Raw genomic sequence first — 21,869 nt, forward strand, 5'->3', positions numbered from 1 at the left:
CTTCTCCAAGCAGGATCGCTCAAGAATGACCTCTAACACCGACGGTCAGCAGATGCATCAGGTGACCTTTTGAAGGTAGGTGGGAGTGGTCACCACTTGCACCAGCAAACTCAGCCGCAATGTAATTACACCAGCGGCCACCAGGGGGAAAAACTGATATTAGCCCCCGATGACCTGGCGGTTGAAGAGTTTTTCTTGAGGTAGCTGCGTGGAGTTGGTTTGTGTGTTTTTCCTTCTTTCACATTTTGTTTTGCCCTTCCTATACCTCTCCCGTTTCCCACTCTGTTGTTTTGTGAGTGTATTTGTATAATTCTAGTTTTATTTTATCCCTGTCTGTCTGGTGAGTGTTTTACTACATGCTTCAGCCCTTCAACTCCCTGGGTGGGGGAAGGATCAGATAAGGGTTAAGTTAGGAGCATAGATAGGTATGAGAACCCGGCGCCTCCACCTTCACGGATAATCCGGGGGGGACAGGGATAGACTAGGGCACCCCTAGTTCGAGTGATCGGGTAGGTGCCCATAGTCCCAAGGCACTACATGACACACAAAACATACACAACAGTTGTGATGCAGCTTGGCCTCACAAACATTGCACACACAGGTCTGCTGCAGGGACTCTCTGATCTCATGTATATGGGGTTACTATACTTCCCCCAGTGATGTGATATAAGACCCTGCTCTGTGACATGAGCTGGCACTTCTACTCCAGCACAGCCCTGCGTCTGACTCCTCCTTTCAAGCACATGACTCGTCAAATGGTCGTGACATCATCACAGGTCTTTTAGCTGTCGAGGATCTCGCATCTACTGAGAGTTCAGCCAGGGAAGAGAGGAACCCTCTCCGGAGTTTCACTCTGTCTGCACTGTTCGCCACCACAAATGTGCTGATTGCCACATAAAGCCCAGAAACTCTCTGGACCCGGGAATGGGTCTGTGCACCAGCTGCTGGCCTGGCAGGAAGGAGGAAAGAAGAAACCCACCACACACAGACGGAGCCCCTCGCTGTCAGTCTGCACTGGAGAAGAGCAGCGACATGAACACCAACATCATCCGCAATCTGTACCGCCAACATGGCAGCCACTGCAAGAGTTGTCGGGAGTTGTAGTTTTTCCCTGATGAGAGCGGGCAATATACCCAGGATCAAAAACAAAACGAGAGCAGGGAATATACCCAGGCTCAGAGAAGACAGCGGTGAATATAACCGGTATCAGACGAGAGCGCGGAATATACCTAGGATCAGAGACGAGAGGTGGATCACAGATGAACGAGGAAAATATATCCAGGAAAAACTAAACGAGAGCCAGGAATATACCCAGGATCAGAGATGAAAGCGGGGAATATACCCCGGGATCAGAGACAAAAGCCTGGAATATATCTGGGCTCACAGAAGACAGCAAGTAATATGCCCGGGACCAAGGACAAGAGCAGGGAACATACCCAGGATGAGACACGAGAGCCGGGAGTGTATATACCCAGGATCAAAGACGAGAGTGGGGGAATATACCCAGAATTGTAATTTACTATAACTAATTATAGTTAGTTACTATGCCCGGGCAACGCCGGGCTCTTCACCTAGTACATAATAAAACCGAGTTACAGGAGGAGAGAGGACTCTGCCTTCAAGGGCTAACAATCTACAAGGGATGGGTGAGGATACAGTAGGAGAGGGTAGAGCCACATATACATTGTTCACAGTGTATATGTGCATCTGTGAATTAATTTAATACTAAAAGTGTGCAGGCTCTATTTTGTTTTGAGTGGTATGGCCCCTTCCAGGGCTCCGTACCCTTATCGACACATTCTTCCCAGACAATGTTATAATTGCGACCTATGTCTGGCCTTTTCACTCCCCATTCAGATGAAGCTAGTTTGGCACATGGAGAAGTAGGACGTATAGTGGTTAGGGACCATCCATATTTACATGACTTGGTTGGATGGCTTTTGCACTCATTGATCAAAAAATGTACGTATACGCTTTAGATAGCTTTTGGCCAAATGATGGTTCTGGTGATGGTATGACTGTTCCTTCGTTCTCTATCAGAGAGCTGCTTGCAATTCAAGGGTCAAAAGGAATGGCCACTGGAACCTCCAATAGACCCTCCGACATGTGATGTGATAAACCTTAGATATCTTTACTTTTCTTGCTTATGCAACCAAAAAAGTGTTCCTTCTAAATACATATGCAATAAATTGTTCATGTCTGTTAGTCAGTGGGTTTATTCTCTGTATTGTTAGCTTATATTGTCTCAGTAAATAAGGCACTTGCGTTGCTCATACAATAACAATTCTGTCGAATTTTTTTCTTATTACTTTTGAATTGCTTTTTTTTCAGGGAAATACAAGTATTTCCTGAAACATACGTCATCAGAGGTGATGGATTCTCATTAGGGAAGAATCTTCTTACTGGTTTGGCTCTGTATAATTTCCCGTTTATATCCAGTATGAAGTTTTTCTCCCTTTATCATAAGGGTTAAAAGAAATCGTAGCCGAATAAATGTTCATAATGTAATAGAAACCTTAAATGTTACCATGCTGCCAGGATTTATGATAAAGCCTGTATTAATTGCTCACTGAGTCACGTTGTACATCTTGTGTCCCGGAAAAGTGATATTTGTGTTTAACGCTTTAAGAACTTGTGGACAAAACAAATGCTTGGCAACCCTCATATCACTTTGCTTTGGCTGCTATTATTATGCTGACCTTATGTAGGTTGCTCTTGCCAATTGGCCCAAATACCAGAACTATTTGACCATATCGCAAATAATTTGAGTCAAGATACTTTGTTAGGCACACAGATTAATGGATTTTTATAACTGTACTACCTATTTAAATCATCATTGAAAACGAGATATTTTTTCAAACTTAGCCTGCCCAACTATGAATAGATTTGGAAATTACATTAGCTGCTTTTTGTATAATCTGTAAATTCACATTCTGCAGACAATTTGTTGTGGATGTTGATGAATATGTAAACTGCATTTCACTCCTGCTTCATTGAAAAATGTGAAAAAAAGAAAAGGATGTATACAGTATCGGATTGGGTTGGCAATGGCCCACCAATAACATTGACTCTTTGGGCCCACTCATTTGTATTTTATCTGGCATGGGATTATAAAAAACCCCTTCAGTATGCAGCTAGCTCACAAGGGGGTAAAGCCTCAAAGGCTATGAGTGACAGATCTCACACCTTGAGTCAGCTCAGAGCAGAACTGGTTTGCATACCATGTGGATCCAAACCATGCGGTCTAAACTGCTTTGTTGAGTCAGCTGTGATTCCATAAGGAGTTTTGGAGACACTATACAGCCTAACTGTACATCGTGTATATTTCTGACATCCCCAGAACATGGCAAGCACCCAGCTGAGTCTCAACCCGTTCTAGCACCCAGGGGTTTGGAGATGCATAGAACAGCCAGTAAAAACCAGATAGCAAACCTGTGTTTGGCCTTAACGCTTAGCAAGGGAATGGCTGGATTCAGTGGAGCCAGAACCGCCGCCCTACAACCGTCAAGAAAGGTGTTATCAACTTTTGATAGGTTTTGGAGTTTGCAGATGCAGGCCGAGGTGATTTAGATGACCTTAAGGGGATAAAGGCTAGTGTATGGCCATGTGGTCTCTCTCACTTTGATTCATGCAGTCCACTTTGGAAGTGGGGGCCACGTCGAGTAATGTGCTTAGAAGGGACCAAGGAGACAGCTGGCAGTGCATGCATAATCTAACATCACCCGGTAATTGACGTATATTCTGCTTATATCTTTTCTTATCTATGTGCAACCATCGTGTATACAGTGTATTGTCTAGTGTCCCCTTAAGGTGACTAAATATATAATTTAACTTGGGCTGCTCTTTCATCTCAATCAGCGAATCCACACGTCCTTTCTCTGTTTAACTTCATATGCTACCGGGATGGATCGTGCTTATATGTAACTAGGAACTGGTGGCGGTCCTACTGCACTGGTAGCGCTGTGCTAGTGAAAGGGGCTTCTCAGCCTGTCAGGGTTGTGAGCGAGTGTGGTGCCATGTCAGTGACTGCATGGGCCACATCCTCTCACTCTCCGTGTCTCCCTGGACTCATGTGGGCACGGTGTGTGTGTAAAACTGCGGAACGTCATGTTGGTGCAAGTAAGGAGACCATTCCACGTGATCTCGCTGATGTAATAGTGACGTCAGGGGTGGTGGCAGCAGGGGGATTAGTAACACTGTAATCAAGAAAAAGACATTTGTCCATCCAGTCCAGCCTATATTCCGTCAGAATCTACATCCGTCTAAAGAACCTAATAACTGTAAGATACAATATTGTTACGCTCCAGGAAGACATGCAGGCCTCTCTTGAACCCCTCGACTGAGTTCGCCATCACCACCTTCTCAGGCAAGGAATTCCAGATTCTCACTGCCCTAACAGTAAAGAATCCTCTTCTATGTTGGTGGAAAAACCTTCTCTCCTCCAGATGCAGAGAATGTCCCCTTGTGACCATCACCTTCCTTGGTATAAACAGATCCTCGGAGAGATATTTGTATTTTCCCCTTATATAGTTATACATACGCTACTGTTCAAAAGTTTACCGTCACTTAGAAATTTCCTTATTTTTGAAAGAAAAGCACAGTTTTTTCCAATGAAACGAACATTAAATGATTCAGAAATACACTCTATACATCATTCCAGTGTCCTTATGGTACTTTGTGTTTGCAAACTGTGTAAGAAGGCTAATAGATGGTTAGAATACCCTTGAAAACCCTTGTGCAAGTATGTTAGCACAGCTGAAAACAGTTTGGCTGATTAGAGAAGCTATAAACTTGACCTTCCTTTGACCTAGTTGAGAATCTGGAGCATTACATTTGTTGGTTCCATTAAACTCTCAAAATGGCCAGAAAAAAGAGCTTTCATGTCAAACTCGACAGTCTATTTTTGTTCTTAGAAATGAAGGCTATTCCATGTGAGAAATTACCAAGAAACTGAAGATTTCCTACGGTGTGTACTACTCCCTTCACAGGAGAGCACAAACAGGCTCTAACCAGAGCAGAAAGAGAAGTGGGAGGCCCTGCTACATAACTTAGCAACAAGACAAGTACCGTATATACTCGAATATAAGCTGAGATTTTCAGACCATTTTTTTGGGCTGAAAGTCCCCCTCTCGGCTTATATTCGAGTTATATACACCAGGGGGTCAGAGGGGGAGAGGAGGCCGGAGTGTCAGGTCATACTTACCCATCCTGGCGCTGTCTCTTCAGCCCCCAGCTTCTCCGCGATCTCCCTTCCTTCAGCGGTCACATGGTACCGCTCATTAAACTCATGAATATGCGCACGTTCAGACAGCAGAGGGTGCGGTGACGTGGTTAGTGCGCGCCGCGCCCCCTGCAGTCTGAACGTCACTGACAGATGACGTGCCAGACAGCAGCAAGCAGCCATGGACGCAGGACAGGTGAATATCTCAAGCAGTGACACCAGCACCTGGCCCCCAGCGACGGAGAGGTGAGTATGTCATTTTTTTTATTTTTAAATGCAGCAGCGGCAGCACATGGGGCCATAATCTATGGAGCATCTTATGGGAGCAGCATATGGGGGAATAATCTATGGAGCATCTTATGGGGGCAGCATATGGGGGCATAACCTTTATGGAGCAGCATATGGGGCATATTATTCTATGGAGCATCTTATGGGGCCATTATTAACCTTTATGCAGCATTATATGGGGTGTATTTTGTATGGAGCATCTTATGGGGCCATCAAGAACTGTGTGGTACATTATGTGGGGCTCCTGATTCAATATGGATATTCAAAAACATTTGACCTACTGATGTCTCAATTAATTTTACTTTCATTGGTATCTATTTTTTTTTTTTTTTTGTTAAATCTCTTATTTATTGAGTTTTGTATTTTAAATTACAGAAGGTACAATAATCATATACAATAAGTACAGTTAGCACTATAAGTACCTTTAAGGGTATAGACAAGCCAAACATTAAATGTTCATATTTAAAGAAATATGATATACAACTAGTAAAAGTATAAAGAAGAAGCATTACATTACATCGTACCACTTCAAGGTCCTCTTTTTCATATTGACATGACCCTTCTGTGTTTCTATTAATATTAATACTAGTATCCATATATTTGTTTTTGTGAACCACATAAATGGATAAGCATATCTAGTATATTTGCTATTAGTAAGCTTATAGAATAAGTATTGAACTTCTCGTGTAATCTAGACGAGCGGGTCCAGAAATACCTATCTTACCTATATTTGATAGTATAGAAACAATATACGGTATATAAGAAAGGAAGGAAAAAGAAGAAAAAAGGTTGGTATAAGAAAAGTTAGAATTGACGAAAGAAGGAGAAGAGAGAAAATTGGAGGAATAAGGGAAGGGGGAAGAGAAAGGGGGGACGAAAAGAGAGATTGGATGGGGGGGTGGGGATGGGATCGGGGCAAGGGGAAATCCCACACCACCCTTTAACCTGTGTGGCTTCAAATGAACAACCTCTGGAAGTTAGGGGAATTATGGAATACAATCCATTCACACCAAGTCACATTGAATTTATCTTGTGTGTTAACGCATTCAGCTGCCAGCTCTTCCATACGAAAGATCATAGATACTTCCTCATACCAATCTCGTATAGGTGGTTGTTCTGTCGTTTTCCAGAGCCTCGGGATAATTGCACGAGCTGCGGCTACGCAAAACCTTAAGATGTCTTTTTTAATGTGTTTCGGAGAACCTGGGAGCATAGACAGTAGCGCCACTTCAGGGGTCCCCACAATAGTTATACTTGTAATCAATGTATAATTTCTGAAAACTTTATCCCAGAAACCGCGTATCTTCCCGCAATCCCACCAGATATGTAGCATGGTTCCTGTCTCTGCGTCGCAGCGCCAACACTTATCAGAATATGAAGAGGAAATTTTGCTAAGCTGGCTTGGACAATAATACCACCTTGTTAGGACTTTATAATTTCTTTCCTGCGCTACACATTGGGGATGACATGAAGTGAGTACAAAAGAAGCTCCCCTTCCAGTCCTCCTCTGTATATTCTCTACCCAACTCTCTCTCCCAAGCTAGTTGTTTCTAAAATCATATTCTGATAGAGCACGGATATTGCGTGTGTCGGCGGCGAGCTAGCAAGGAACAACCTTTCAAGCGAGCAAGGAGTAGAGCGAACTCTGCATGGATAAGTTGCCGATGAAAGAAACAATCTAAGTTGTGCAAACTCAAGCCAATTCACCTGTAAGAAAGGCGCCCTCTGACGAAGCTTGGTAAGGGTAGGGATATTCCCATCTGATAGTATCTGTCCCAATCGGATCCCCTCCACACTCGTCCAGCCCAGGAACGCCCGCCTGTTCATGCCCGGTGGAAAGTCAGGATTACAAAAAAGAGGCGCTAATGGGCTAAGAGTGCCCTTAGGTATGTAAGTGCGTCTGAATGTATGCCAAGTCCTTAAGGTAGCTAAAGTGATCTCCGCTTCTGGTCCCAGCTTTCCAGTAGTTATTGGATCAATCCAGGGAAGGTGATGCAAAGGTATCCCCAAGCCCTCCTGCTCGACCCCCACCCATTTTTTAACATTTGATCTGAACTGCCAATCAAGCAGTCGGACAAACGCTGTAGCCTGGAAGTAGGTCTTAAAATCAGGCAAACCCGCACCTCCATTTCTCCTTGGTGCCATCAAAATCTTCAATTTTATTCTTGATCTCAGTCCACCCCACACAAACCTAGTTATAACTGCGTTAAGTTTCGTAAAGAAGCTCCCAGGAAGATGAACAGGGGCTGTTTGGAATACGTATAGGAACCGTGGAAGGATATCCATACGTACCACATTGATTCTCCCCCACCATGACAATTTTAATGACTTATAGGAAGCCAACTGCTCCTCTACCTCTGAAAGTAGCGCAAAGTGGTTGTAGGAGCTAAGCTTCGCCAAATCAGTTGGGATACAAATCCCTAGATATTTAATGAAATCCTCCTTCTACCTAAAATGGAAGTTGGCTTTAAGCTGGTGTACCTCTCCTGAGGAGAGAGATATGTTCATGGCCTCTGACTTTGAATAATTGACTTTAAAATTAATTGCTTAAGGCACCAAATTTCTCAAATTCCCTCAAAATACTTGGAAAGGAAGAGTGGGGTCTGGACACATACATTAATAAGTCATCAGCAAATAGTGCCGTTTTATGTTGCGTTTTGCCTATTTGAATACCATGTATATCACTGTTATTCCGTATGGCCACAGCTAGATGCTCCATTACGATGACATATAAGAGCGGGGATAGTTGACACCCCTGCCTTGTCCCGTTACCAATACTGAAGGAGTCTGATAACACCCCATTGACCCTGACTCTTGCAGAAGGTTTTGAATACAAAGTAAAAACTTTAGACATGAATCGCGGACCCATTCCGATCTGTCGCAGCGCCTCCCTCATAAAGCCCCAATGAACTCTGTCAAATGCCTTTTCGGCATCGACTGACAACAGGCAGACCGGTAATTTCCTGTTTTTGGCTTTATGCATCAGAAGTAATGTTTTGATTGTTTTGTCTCTGGCCTCTCTATTTTTAACAAAGCCCACTTGATCAAGATTGATTATAGAAGGAAGGAACCGCGACAACCGGTTATCTAAAACTTTTGAGTAAATCTTCACGTCCACGTTCAATAAGGAAATAGGTCGATAAGTGGGGGCCATGGTTGGATCTTTTCCCGGTTTGGGAATTATGCTAATGTGAGCTTCTAGGGACTGGGGTGTCAAGTCCACACCTTCCTCTATAGAATTGAACGTGCTAAGCATGTGAGGCGTTAGTACCTCCCGTAGGGTTTTATAAAAGGCTGGCGTAAAGCCATCTGGCCCCGGACACTTTGAAAGTGGCGTTGTTTTAATAGCCTCCACTAGTTCCTCCTCAGTGAAGTCTGCCTCTAAGGTCATAATCATATCTTCTGATAAAGTAGGAAGTGCAGTGGACCATACATAATCCCTAACTTTCTTAATCAATTCATCTGGTTTCATGTCTACAAATTTGCCTTTAATATTGTACAAGTTATGGTAGTAATTCCTAAACACTTCAAGTATCTCGGAGGGCTTATGAGTCATCTGATCCTTCCCCGTTCTAATTTTAGGGATATGGGTACAGTTTGTTCTGGGGTGGAACATGCGAGCAAGGGGGCATCCACATTTGTTGGCGAATTTATAAAAATAATTCTTAGATTTCTCTAATTGTTGTGCATATTTTTGGTCCAGCAGTTTTTTGAGCTCCATTCGTTTCTGTACAAGGTCCGTTTTAACCACCTGTGACAGCGTCTGTTTATGTGTCGTCTCTAATTTATGGATCTGGGTATATAGATCCCGTATTTGTTCTGCCCTATCTTTTTTTAATACGAGACCCATGCTTTATCAGGGTGCCTCTTAATATACATTTTAACGCCTCCCATTTAACTGGTTGTGGTGTAGTGTCGCCTGAGTGGGTATGCACAAAATCATCAATATCCCTCTTTAACTCCATGAGACAGAAGTTATCCCTTAACAACTGGTCATTAAGCCTCCATGACCATGTTTTGCGTGCCAGATCCGGTACCTCTAAAGAAATAAATACGGGAGCATGGTCTGACAGGAAAATGTCGCCAATTTTAGTGCTGGGATTCCATTCCAATGCCGTATGACTGACTAAAAAAAGTCAATTCGACTATAGGAGTTATGAACCGAAGAAAAATACGTGTAGTCCCTATCCTGTGGATGCAATATTCGCCATACGTCCCCAAGCTGGACAGTGTGGAGGAGCTTCCCAACCGAGCGCAAGTTTTTTACATGAGACAATACCTTTTCCAGAGGAGGAATCCACAGAGGGGTCTAGGACAAAGTTAAAGTCGCCACCTATAATGACCGTTCCTTCTGCAAAATTGGCAAGTTGAAGCAGGAGAGTTCGGCAAACTGGTTTCTATTTGGGAGATACCAATTAACAATTGTTAAGACTGTGGCCCCAATTTTTACTTTCAAAAAGATGTATCTACCACCTGGGTCGACCTTGGAATCCAAGGTTACATGAGATAAGTTCTTGTGGATCTCTATAGATACCCCTTTGGATCTAGAGTCGGGGTTGGTGCTGTGAATCCATGTTGGATAATACCTATTCACCAAAGTAGGAACTGAGCCCGTTTTGAAATGTGTCTCCTGAATTAAGGCTATGTGGGCCCTTCGTTTATGTAATCCATATAGGATCTGAGATCTCTTTTGGAGTAAATTAAACCCTTTTACATTCATGGTACAAATTGTTAATGAGCTCATTGTTATACAGTTGAGTATTAGACGGTTCTCAGGTCACTCTTGTAAAGCTGTATACTTTCAATGGTGCTGTGGTGCGGATGGGGTAGGTAGGGGTGGGAAAGAAGGGTAAAGAGAAAAGAGATTAGTAAGATAAAGAGAGGAAGTCAAAGAGAGAGCAAAGATATTAGAGGAAAGAGGTTGCAAAAGTAGAAATATGTATTCTACCGATGCAACCAAAATAATTAGAACTCAAGCAGTTCTAAGTTTAGGTGGGCTATGTTAATTTCCACACCTGCCTGCAGCGTGCGGATGCCCCAGTGGAGTGTGTCCTTTCCAAACAACAGAGAGCCACCCAAGACCCCGAGGCCTACTAATTATTAACATATAACAACTGTGATTCTATAATTAGAATATTGGTAACTAGTACCGTCCTATATCATTAGATGTAAGCACAGCATATATAACCGCTTAGCATATATAGTGAGAAACACAACACAACTTTGTGATTAATTCCAGCAAGATATTCCAAAAAGAAGGGAAAGATTTTCTGAAACAGTATTAACCAATTTCAATATCAATATCTCACATATAAAACCTTGTGAGAACAGGAAGAGACCCCTCTAATGCATATAATAAATTATTCATCCGTCTCCGGACGACCCCTTAGCATATCTCTCTGGGTCACGTTTCCGGGGGGGCCCTTCTTTGTCTCCGTCGGTTCGGGTCCCGTGGTGGCAATCCTCCCTCAGGGCCTCCTGGGGTGTTTGGCCAGTCCGAGACGGCGATCCCCGAAGACGAGATGCCCAGTTGGCCAAGAAAGTCAGGGATGTCTCTGTGATGAGACAGCACAAAGAGTCGGCCCTCCTTCACCTGCAGACGAAAGGGGTACCCCCAGGAGTAGGAGAGTTCGTGAGCCCGCAGGGTATCGAGGACAGGTCTGAGGGCTCTTCGTTTCAGGAGTGTGCGTCGAGAAAGGTCTGCCAATATTTGTATGATATGTCCCTGGAATGACAGAGGTTCACACAGTCTGGCTTTTGAGAAGATTTCGTCTTTTGCTTTATAATGGTGGATCCGACAAATAACATCCCGCGGTCTCGCTCCCTCTGGCGGTGGAGGGCCCAGGAATCTGTGCACTCGGTCAAACTCAAGAGGAGTATCATCTTCCATATTACGGATGGAGTTCAAAAAGCCCCTTAATGTCGTATCTAGGTCTCCTGACCGAATTGACTCTGGTAACCCCCTGATTCTTAAATTATTTCTGCGATCTCTATTCTCCAAATCCTCCATGAGATCTAGTGCAAGTTCAACATGAGACGCCTGGTGTGCAACATGCTTTTCCACTGCGGCTATACGCCTTGAAATGTTGTCAGTGACAGATTCAGATTCAGTAACCCTGTCATTAAGGTGGCAGACCTCAATTGTGATAGCCGCCGTCTCAGCTTTAAAGGAGGCTTCCAGCCGACTAATAAAACTTTCAAATTCTTCCCTTGAAGGGATAGCGGCAATACGGGCCTTGAAGTCATCCCATACTCCTTCAGGTTGCCCACCCCTATCTGCTGTACCAGAGTGAACTTGTTGGGTATGGATATATTTCTGTGAGGGAGCTTGCGCATCTCTTCTTACAGATAAAGGGATACTAACAGCAGGCTGCATAACGTTGAAAGACATGGGGAGTGTATGTGCCTCACACCCCTCATCTCCCTCACGGGGTGTCCAAGAATTTGCATATGCATTTAATGGCTGGTTATTGATCAAAGGCGCAGGACAAGGGGGCCCAGAAGTGTCAGGCTTATGTATATACCACTCAGCTTGTGGTGATCTCTCTCTGTTCTTAGTTCCTGCACTCTGGGTTTCAGTTTCAATGTCCTCTCCTGATGGGGATTCCCCTCCCTGCTGTGCTGCTTTATCTTCCTTCCCTCCATGCTCTCTCCGGCTTCCTCCGTTCTCCTTTACACCCTGAGCTATCTGGGAGGCTGTAACCCCCTGCAGAGGTGCTGTATCATCCCTCTGAGTGGCGTTTGGGATAGGGTTGGTACCTGCTGCCGTCTCAATTAGGTTTTGATCGGGCCTCTGTGCTCCCTGCAGTTGTTCTGACACAGTCTCCGCTGGCCTCTCAGTCCCCTCTCTCATGTGCGCGCCAGGGCCGGTCCCCACGCTGCCTGCGGTCGCCATCTTGGCCGGTGTCAGTCCAGAAGCCTGCTTTCCCGCACTGCGGAGAAAGCGTGTTATTATCAGCAGAAGGAGCTGCTGCACTGCCCGGGTTCTGCGTGGGCTGTGTTCCCCTCTTCTTAGGTGACATGTGGGTCTCTCTCCAGCGCAGCGGCTGCTTGTTATATGGCCTCAAAGTGGCCCAGAGCAGGAGCCTCTGTTTTCAGCTTCCTCTCCTGCATGGCGAGGACATGCCCCTATTTTTATTTTTTAAATTCCCCAGTAGCTGCTGCATTTTCCAACCTAGGCTTATACTCGAGTCAATAAGTTTTCCCGTTTTTTTGTGGCAAAATTAGGGGGTCGGCTTATACTCGATTATATGCGGTACATTAGAATCTGTAGTTTGAGAAATCGACACCTCACAGGTCCTCAACTGTCAGCTTCATTAAATAGTACATGCAAAATGCCAGTCTCAACGTCTACAGTGAAGAGGCCACTCCAGGATGCTGGTTTTCAGGGCAGAGTGGCAAAGAAAAGGCCATATCTGAGACTGGCTAGTAAAAGGAAAAGATTAATATGGGCAAAAGAGCACACATTGGACAGAGGAAGATTGGAAAAAAGTGTTATGGACAGGTGAATCCAAGTTTGAGGTGTCTGAATCACACAGAAGAACATTTATGAGATGCAGAACAACTGAAAAGATGCTGGAAGAGTTCCTGACTCCCACTGTCAAGCATAGTGGAGGTAATATAATGGTCTGGGGTTTCTTTGGTGCTGGTAAAGTGGGAGATTTATACATTTAAAAGGGATTTTGAATAATGAAGGATGTCACTCCATTTTGCAGCGCCATTCCATACCCTGTGGACAGCGCTTGATTGGAGCCAATTTCATCCTACAACAGGACAATGACCCAAAACACACCTCCAAATTATGCAAGAACTATTTAGGGAAGAATCAGGCAGCTGGTATTCTTTCTGTAATGGAGTAGCCAGCGCAGTCACCAGATCTCAACCCCATTGAGCTGTTGTGGGAGCAGCTTGACCGTATGGTTCCCCAAAAGTCCCCATCAGGCCAAACCAACTTGTGGGAGGGGCTACTGGAAGCATGGGGTGATATTTCTCCAGATTGCCTAAGCAAATTAACTGCTAGAATGCCAAAGGTCTGCAATGCTGTAATTGCTGCAAAGGGAGCTTTCTTTGACGAAAGCAAAGTTTGAAGGAGAAAATTATTATTTCAATTAAAAATCTCTATTTTTTTAACCTTGTCAATGTCTGGGCTAGATTTTAAATTAATTTGGCAACTCATTTGATTAATAAAAGTATGAGTTTTCATGGAAAACACAAGTGTCTGGGTGACCCCAAACTTTTGAACGGTAGTGTACATGGTTATTAGATCGCCTCTCAGTCATCTTTTTTTCTAGACTAAATAATTTTAATTTTGCTAATCTCTCTGGGCATTGTTTTTCCCCTATCCTCTTTATTAATTGTGTTGCCCTCCTTTGTACTTGCTCTAGTTCCATTATATCCTTCCTGAGCACCGGTGTCCAAAACAGTGCACCATACTCCATGAGCGGTCTAACCAGGGATTTGTACAGAGGCAGTACAATGCTCTCATCATGCGTATTCAGACCTCTTTTAATGCACCCCATGATCCTGTTTGCCTTGGCAAAAGTAAACAGGAATTCCGCATGATCTCTCTGGTATCATCCTTCACATCTGTGAAAAAAAACAACAGAAAACTGAGCCAGGGTATGACTTGAAAACATGCATGATGTAAAAGCATGTTCACACTGGCAATAGAAACGAGCAAATCCAAAGAAAAGACAATGTGTGCATATACACTAATGAAAATAAGTAAAAAAGCAAGTGCATTAAATAATTAAGATAGGGTATTTAGTAAACTCTGTTTTTTGATCAAAAAAAGCATAAAGCTATCCCACCGCAACAAGGTATACCCAATTTGGACAGTAACTACACTCTCTAATGTTAAAACCTATTTAGTGTGAACAGTGGCAGAGAGTCACCAGGTTCCAAAAGGACACCCAGCTTTTGAAGGACTACCGTATATATGAACTGCCCAGCTCGGTGAAAAGGGGGCCACGCCCTACTTGTACTCAATACAAAAATACTGAAGGAAAAACAGAAAACAGTGGCTGCGAGCCCCCTCTCTGCCACTGTTCACACTAGCAGGAGCGCATCTACCATGAGGCAAGTTGAGCACTCTGCCTCAGGTGGCGGTGCGTCCCTGAAGATAGGGGGCGGCATATTCTCTCCTCAGGTTGCTCATAGATGGCTCTTCTGTGCGCACAGGACCGGTGATGAGGTATAACACTGCTCGTCAGCACTCCTTCACAGGGGCCTACTGGAGAATTGTTCTGTTCCCCTGTGGGCCACTCCGTGCCTGGATGCATAGCAATCTGCATGGAATATATCTGCAACACATGCATGACATGCGCAAACTCCCACCCGCTGGCCATGTTGTTAAAATCCACTGCAAATCATTTAAGTGAGAACTCAACCAAAGGGAGTATGTTCACACACATTTTTTTTTTTGGTTGATATTGGAGAAGATTATGTTCTAAAATCCTTATGAAAACCTGCTTCTTATACTTCTGGAATAAACTTACTATTCATTTAAGTGCAGTTATTTTTTGCATGTGGACAAAGATGAAACATGTCAATTTATGGGGAGGTTTCATGGCTCGAGATCGATCTGAAGGCTGTTAAATAAATTCTAGTTGATAAAAAGAAACACCCCAAAGTTGACTACTAAATCAATTGAAGCTGAAAAAATACCCCATGTGTAGTCAAACGTTCCACAAGATTGTTTGTATTTTTTTCATCCAGTATATACCTTTATATACCAGTATCATACTAGTATATACTTTTTGTATATACCTTTTAGAGTAAATTGAAAACATGGAGTATTTGTTGCATAAATTTGTCTGTCCCATTCATTTGAGTAGTATTTGTGGTGCAGAACATTCATATAAACGTGTCCTCACGCCTGGATTTTGGCTTCACTGTCCTCTAAATGCCACTGGGCCACCTTTTGCCATAGGGCATAGTGTTGTGGTATATACACATTGCATTATATTTTATTGCTTATTAATAAATGCAATGTACTTATGTAGGTCTCCTTCTAAGCTCCGTGTATGACATAGGATTTCTGTCGGATACTGAACAGATAAATGTACCCTTGTCTTCTCCACAGTAATCTACTAAAGATAAAATATTCCAAATATAGAGCTTTACCATTAAACAATGGAGAGTGTGGGCGCTCTTTCTCCTTTGTACATAGTGCAGCTTCCATGTGCTGAATGTAAATGAACAAACACCTTCCATAGTGAGGAGGTGGCTCGGTGCAGTACATACTGGCACTCTGGAAATAGCTTGCTGGTGAAGTGCACTAAATTCCTTAAACTATTATTTTCCTGGCATGGTCGTCATGAGGTTAATTTTATAACATGTTGCTGCATGTGATAATCATTGCAGATGGTGGTGACAGAATCATTTTACACCTTGGGGTATATTCAGGCAAGTGTGTTCAAACATGAAGCCAGGTACACTGTATTATATGTACATGTATTACATTTGTATTTTGCAATGTATGGTATTTAAAGGGCTTGTCCACTTGAACAACCTCTTCTGAATTCCCATGTTTCCCCCCAGTAAAATACTTGTACTCTTCCCTGTTTCCAGTGCTGTTCCAATGATATCGGCACTGGCTCTCCTGGGACATAACAATGTCATTAATCCCTGTGGCCAGTGTGCAATGGCTTGACTCTCCCCTCCTTCGGACAAATCAACACATCCTGTGGAAGTCAGAGAGCAGCCGCAGCTCTCGCTTCCTCTGGATGTCAATTACATTTGTAGCAGAGGAGAGTGAGCCAGTGCTGCTTAGGCGCAGGGATCGTGTGACATTATGCTACGTGAGCCCAGGGAGAGCGAGTGCCAACACCTTTAGAACGACAGCACCCAAGCTGAGTATAGGTGTTATTTTGCGTCAAAGGGAAACAAAGGTAGAAGAGGATATCAGAGTAATGGATAACCCCTTTAATCAGTTTTTTTTTTTTTTTAATTAATTATGGATTACATATGTTGTCATGTGTTTTCTATACTGGTGTCTGTGGGCCAGGGCAGGCAACTCTTGCAAAATATAAATCTCATATATTTCATCCATATGTGTTTTTTAGTGTGTGGGTATGTATTTTTTTAAGGGCTCAGCTATCTTTTATGGGAACATATTTCCATATTGCTCCCTCCAATTGGACTTGATAGATGTTCGGAAATACAGTTAAGCTTGTAAAACATGCCTGTAAGCCGTTGTTGTATTCATTAGATATTTTTAGATATAGTTTATGTATTTTGCATTTTTCAAACACACAGCTAATAAAGAGATATAACACACACTGCCATAGTGCTTGTTTGACAATTCTAATTTTTACCTTTATAGGTTATTTTTTTGTCATGATTCTAGCTTTAATCGTAATTTAGAATAGGTTGCTTCAGATCATTTGTGTACAGAGATTAACTCTAGAGGCCAAGTAAATTGGAAGGCACAGAAAGTTCTAGAATATTAATCCACTCATGACAGAAATCTATTGTTAGAAAAAAAATTCTAAAAGATTCCAATTAATTTAATAAGGGCAATAAAAGGAACAGGAACAATAATATTTCTGTATACATTGGTAAAGTCTGTATAATGAGAAATGTATGAGATAAGATAAAGGATTGCTTTTTCTTCTCCCAAAAAGGGTATGTACAGTTGGCGTTTTTTTGAGGTGGTCAAAAATGACAAGTTTTTAAGTGGAAACTGTTTCTGATCTTTATCAACGATGAGTTAACATCCTGTTGAGGACGCTATCCACAACTGTCCTCTGTAGGATGCCATCTTGCATATCCTACCAACTGGGGTGGAGTAATATAAAAAAAAGCAGAAATACGGCAATGATGTGGTTTATTAGATATAAGAACTGTGTATAGACGAAATATTGACATTTCGGTCTCGCCTACCTTCATCAGATATACCTGTTTAGCATAAAGAAAAAGACGACTGCAATAGGGAGTGTAGTTCGGACATCCGTCACCAAAAGAAAAATGCCAGCTCTGTCTCTGGAGTGGAGTTCTATTCGAATAGGGCAAGATTACCAAACTTCCCTCTGAGAGCGCTAACTCCAACACTACTGAATATCTCCAGTCGATTGTCCTCTTTCTCATATATCCCACATATTGGGGTGGATTCTAATAGACCTATGGTACCAACTGGGACAGCAGGTAACCATATACTCGAGTAAAGCGAGGCTACTGAACTTCCACCTAAGGATGTTAACCCCAACCATCCTTTTAAAGATGCAACTGCATAACTCCCACCGACTTGAGTGGAATTCACGTGATCAACAGTCTTAACCATTATGTACATATACATTAATAGCGCAAGGCTACCTTGTGTTCTTTTTAGGTCTCTCACTGCAGCCATTCTTGTTAGAATGCTCCCGCACATATGAAACTGAGTGAGGTTCAGATCAATTAATTTTTGGTGCTAACTGGGACATTGGCTATTGTTCTAGTTTGAGAATAGCAACCCTAAGTCAGTGCTTGACTTACTACACAGATAGAGGTTTAACTGAATGGAACCATGGTTCTAATTGGTATATAGGGCAGACAATACTCTTAAGGGAAGTTAAACAAAAGGCCTTTGAGGTTGCTAACCTATCATACATCATATATTTCACTAATCTGTGTAGAATTAAATGTATTTTGTGCTGCACTCATTGGGGTGATGCTAAATGGATATCTGGTCCTGATTTGGAACTAGGGTCAATGGTTTCCCATTAGGCTGAGTGCCTACGTAGCGATTCTGAAGCAGAATAAACCTGAGCAGAATCGCACACCCTGCTCCCGGGAAAACGCATGCGTTTGTCAAGCATTTTTGCATGTGTTTTCCTAAGTGTTTTTGCCCATATAATTGATGGTATGCGGAATCGCGTGCGATTCCGCAAAATTAATGAACATGCTGCGTTTTTAATCGCTAAGCGTTTCCGCAGCAGTTAAAAACGCACCATTGGCACAATATGTGCGTTTTTCATTAAAAATCAATTGGATGCTTTTCGTAAGCGTTTCTGCAGCGGAAACGCTTGTCTAAAAGCGCTGCAGAAACGCTTAAAAAAACGCTACATGGGCACACAGCCTGAAATGACCAAACGTCTGCACCAAAAGCATCTATACATGGTGGGCCATGTATATGATACACCTGGGTGGGCCACGTATATGGATACACCTAAATGAAATGGGAATGGTTGGTGATATCAACTTCCTGTTTGTGGCACATTAGTATATGGGAGGGGGAAAACTTTTCAAGATGGTGACCATGGCAGCCATTTTGAAGTTGGCTATTTTGGATTCAACTTTATAAATGGCCCACCCAGGTGTATTGATATAAATATCCCACCCTGTACAACTGTTAGGACGCGCAATACTAAATACCATTTACTGTATGTCACTCACTGATGGGGGTGGAACAACTATGGTTTATAATGGGGTTAAAGCACTAACTAGCCTCAACTGTCCTTTTAACGAAGAAAACCATTAAATAAATGCTAAAACGAATGGGCATATGTATAGCAATGTAAAAATAACTTGCTTTGCATATGTTCAGAATTTTTAACCGCTTCAATGTTTGTCAACTGCCGAGCTGTTAAAAGAAGTGGCCGGTTCATTCTTCAGGTAACTTTAAAGTCACTCACTATTATATATATTCAAGATTAAAAATAAAAATGACCCAGAAGCACTTTGTTGATACTTTTTACAGAATATTGGCACATCATGTCATAAGGCAAAAGGAATAACCAAGTGGCTTGGTGAGAAAAACATTGAAGTTTTGGATCCATGGCCAGGAAACTTCCCAGAAAATTGAGTGGACATACAAAAAAACAGAAATTGTGTTCAACTGCAGGCACTTAATAGGCAAGAATGGACTGTCATCAGTCAGGATTTGACCCAGAAGCTGGGGCGAAGGACAGAAGTCTTGAAAAGTTAGGGACATCACTGTAAATAGTGAGTTTCTACATAAACTTCAAGTTTGTGTCAATTAAAATATAAAAAACTGATGAAATGCTCATAATTGTGCTTTAACCATATAAATATCGGACTTAAAGATCTAAAAACACGGAAGCAGCAAACTCTGATATCCACCAAACCTGTGAGGACTGTAGAGTCACCGAATATGTCCAGTATTGTTTTCCTGACTATATACTATATTTATGACATTGTGACACACAGCCGGCTGCTCTAAATGTTTTAGATGTTTTATTTGTTATTCCATACATCGCTCTGTATTTGTGGCATTCTTTAGAGATTGCTCCAGGTAAAGCTCTTCCTAAAAATATTCCTAAATATTGTTTACCCTTTAATCTCCGGTTACTAATACAGCCGTGAAAGGATTATAAAAAAAAAAAAGGAACAAATTAAATGATCTCTGGATCCTTTCTGTCAAAAAGGGTTAAGGTGTCACAATGTCACATGACCATAATCATTCCCATAGTTCTTGCATCCCCAGCCTTCCTAGGCAGATGCTGTCCCCTGGTTGCTATGACAATGGCTGCCTGTAGCGTAAAGCGAGAAAAAAAAAGCCCTGCCCAAATCGTTTTCCTTTGGCAGACCTCTGCGGCTGCCTCACCTAGCCCATTGTTTCTCTGCTGTGGGTTATTGTAGAATAAGGAGGGAGCAGGCGGATGGAAGGCAGCAGTGACAACCTTTTCATCCTGCTTGTCACAATAGTGGAAGAGCAAAGCAGAGGATTCAGCCATTCATTCTTCTCGGCAGCTTCCAGGCAACATCTAGGTTTCTTGGAAATGCTTGTAGAGAAGAGGAGGTCTGGGGGACTTTGATATAGGCGTGGAGTAAGTGTGTGCATTGCTTCTTTTTTTTTTTTTTTTGGCTCTTCGCCCTTAGGGTTTATCTGTCCCTGCTGCATACCTCAGTTATGCAGCTCCTTTGCAAAGCAAAGACCTGATGTCATTCAGAAAAATCTCTTGGCAGAAGGGGAGTTTGTGCTTACAAGCACGGTCTTGACGAGAGCGGAGCAGTCCCTTCCAGGCTGTACACAGACTAACACAGCCCTGGATTTACACAGAGACTTAAGCTGTTCTATTCACCGTCTGCTTACAGTTTGAAGAAGAGCCATGGTGTGTGCAAAGAAGCCAGAGCTTATTATTTTTGCTTAATACTCCATTAAACCACCTAAAATGAAGCTGCTTCACTCTGTGTAATAACAGCTTACCGGATTGGAAAGAGGTAATGTACATGACCAGCAAAGATTGGGAACGGAAGAGCTTTCGAGAGCGAAGAGAGAATGGACAGCTGCTATATGTGCGTATGCTGAATGTTTAGGAGATGGCAACTTACTCAAGTTTGTAAAGTTCCTTATCTGAGCCAAGCATTGTCACCGAAAATGAAGACAAAGGTTTTACTTTAAGTCACTTCATTGGATTTAGGAGCTAGACTGCATTATATTCTTTATACTATTTTTGCTTTTTTGGTAACTTTTACCCCCTGGATGAAAACAAGGACGGTAGACCCATAGACCCCTTCTGTTTTTTTTGGCTCAAAATTATTTTTCACTATTGATTTTGACTGGATTATGGAGTACCTGGGCGATAAGTTAACAGTGGCACATACACACATGAATCAGTGGATGGGCACCATGAGGAGGTCTCTGCACGAAGCCTTCAGTTTGGTCACAACTGCAGTTACACACGAGAGAACTACTGTGGAAGGTGGCAGTAGGAACCCTTTTAAACGTACATCGTCCTTTCGACACTTTGCCTCCCGGAGCCGTGAATCCTTCCGTAGATTTTCCGTTAGGAGCCAGCAAAGGTTTTCTTCTCTGAGGAAAAGGCACGCTGTCCCTGAACAGGCCGACTCTGTAAGCGTCTCAATGTTTGTTTTTGTGGATTGAGTTCATATTATCGAAGGCAATGATTTTTGTCCTTTTATATCATTTATAACCTTAACCAACTTTTAATGTCATGCACATGTATACAAATATTTATGTGTGTAAAATATATATATATTAGACACACACACATACACGATAATTTCATGCTCACATATGAGTTTAGCATTTATATATATATTTCCGTGAGTCTCTAATTTTATATTTTTCCTTAAATTTGCTGTGGATTGATCCCTGATTTTCATGTATCATTGCTTTAACCAGCATTGCATCTGTGTGTTTCCAGCAGTAGTACCTGCTGCAGTGTAATGACGATGGTGAATAGCTAATACTGGAGCTTTATGCAGCTGTAAGATGGGTTGCCATTAAACCTTCTAGAACTAACATATACGCAGTATATATACAAGCGTGAATGCATAACTGTAGATGTGTGCTGAATTGTTAACTAGTCTCCTCTGCAGGAATGCATATTGCCATCTACAATATGCTGTAAACAGATGATCAATACACCTCCCTTATCTTTGGCATAGGTGT

The 21,869-nt window shown here is 42.5% G+C and overlaps 1 protein-coding gene across 6 annotated transcripts in view; it reads left to right on the top strand.

Moving 5' to 3' along the window:
* The window catches only part of LOC141096188 (beta-crystallin B3-like), a 368,074-nt gene that overhangs the window by 148,639 nt on the left and 197,566 nt on the right, over window positions 1-21,869 (top strand). Inside the window, exon 1 of one of the 6 annotated variants that reach the window (XM_073582657.1) lies at window positions 18,344-21,305. The exons of the other annotated variants lie outside the window; for them this stretch is intronic. Coding sequence (XP_073438758.1) covers window positions 21,021-21,305 — 285 coding nt within the window. The 5' untranslated portion in view covers window positions 18,344-21,020. Of the gene's footprint in view, window positions 1-18,343; window positions 21,306-21,869 lie in introns of those variants that run through there. 6 annotated transcript variants of the gene reach the window in all.

This window comes from Dendrobates tinctorius, unplaced genomic scaffold (genome assembly GCF_039654945.1).
Source record: "Dendrobates tinctorius isolate UK_male_01 unplaced genomic scaffold, ASM3965494v1 ptg000073l, whole genome shotgun sequence".
Classification (NCBI taxonomy): Eukaryota; Metazoa; Chordata; class Amphibia; order Anura; family Dendrobatidae; genus Dendrobates; species Dendrobates tinctorius.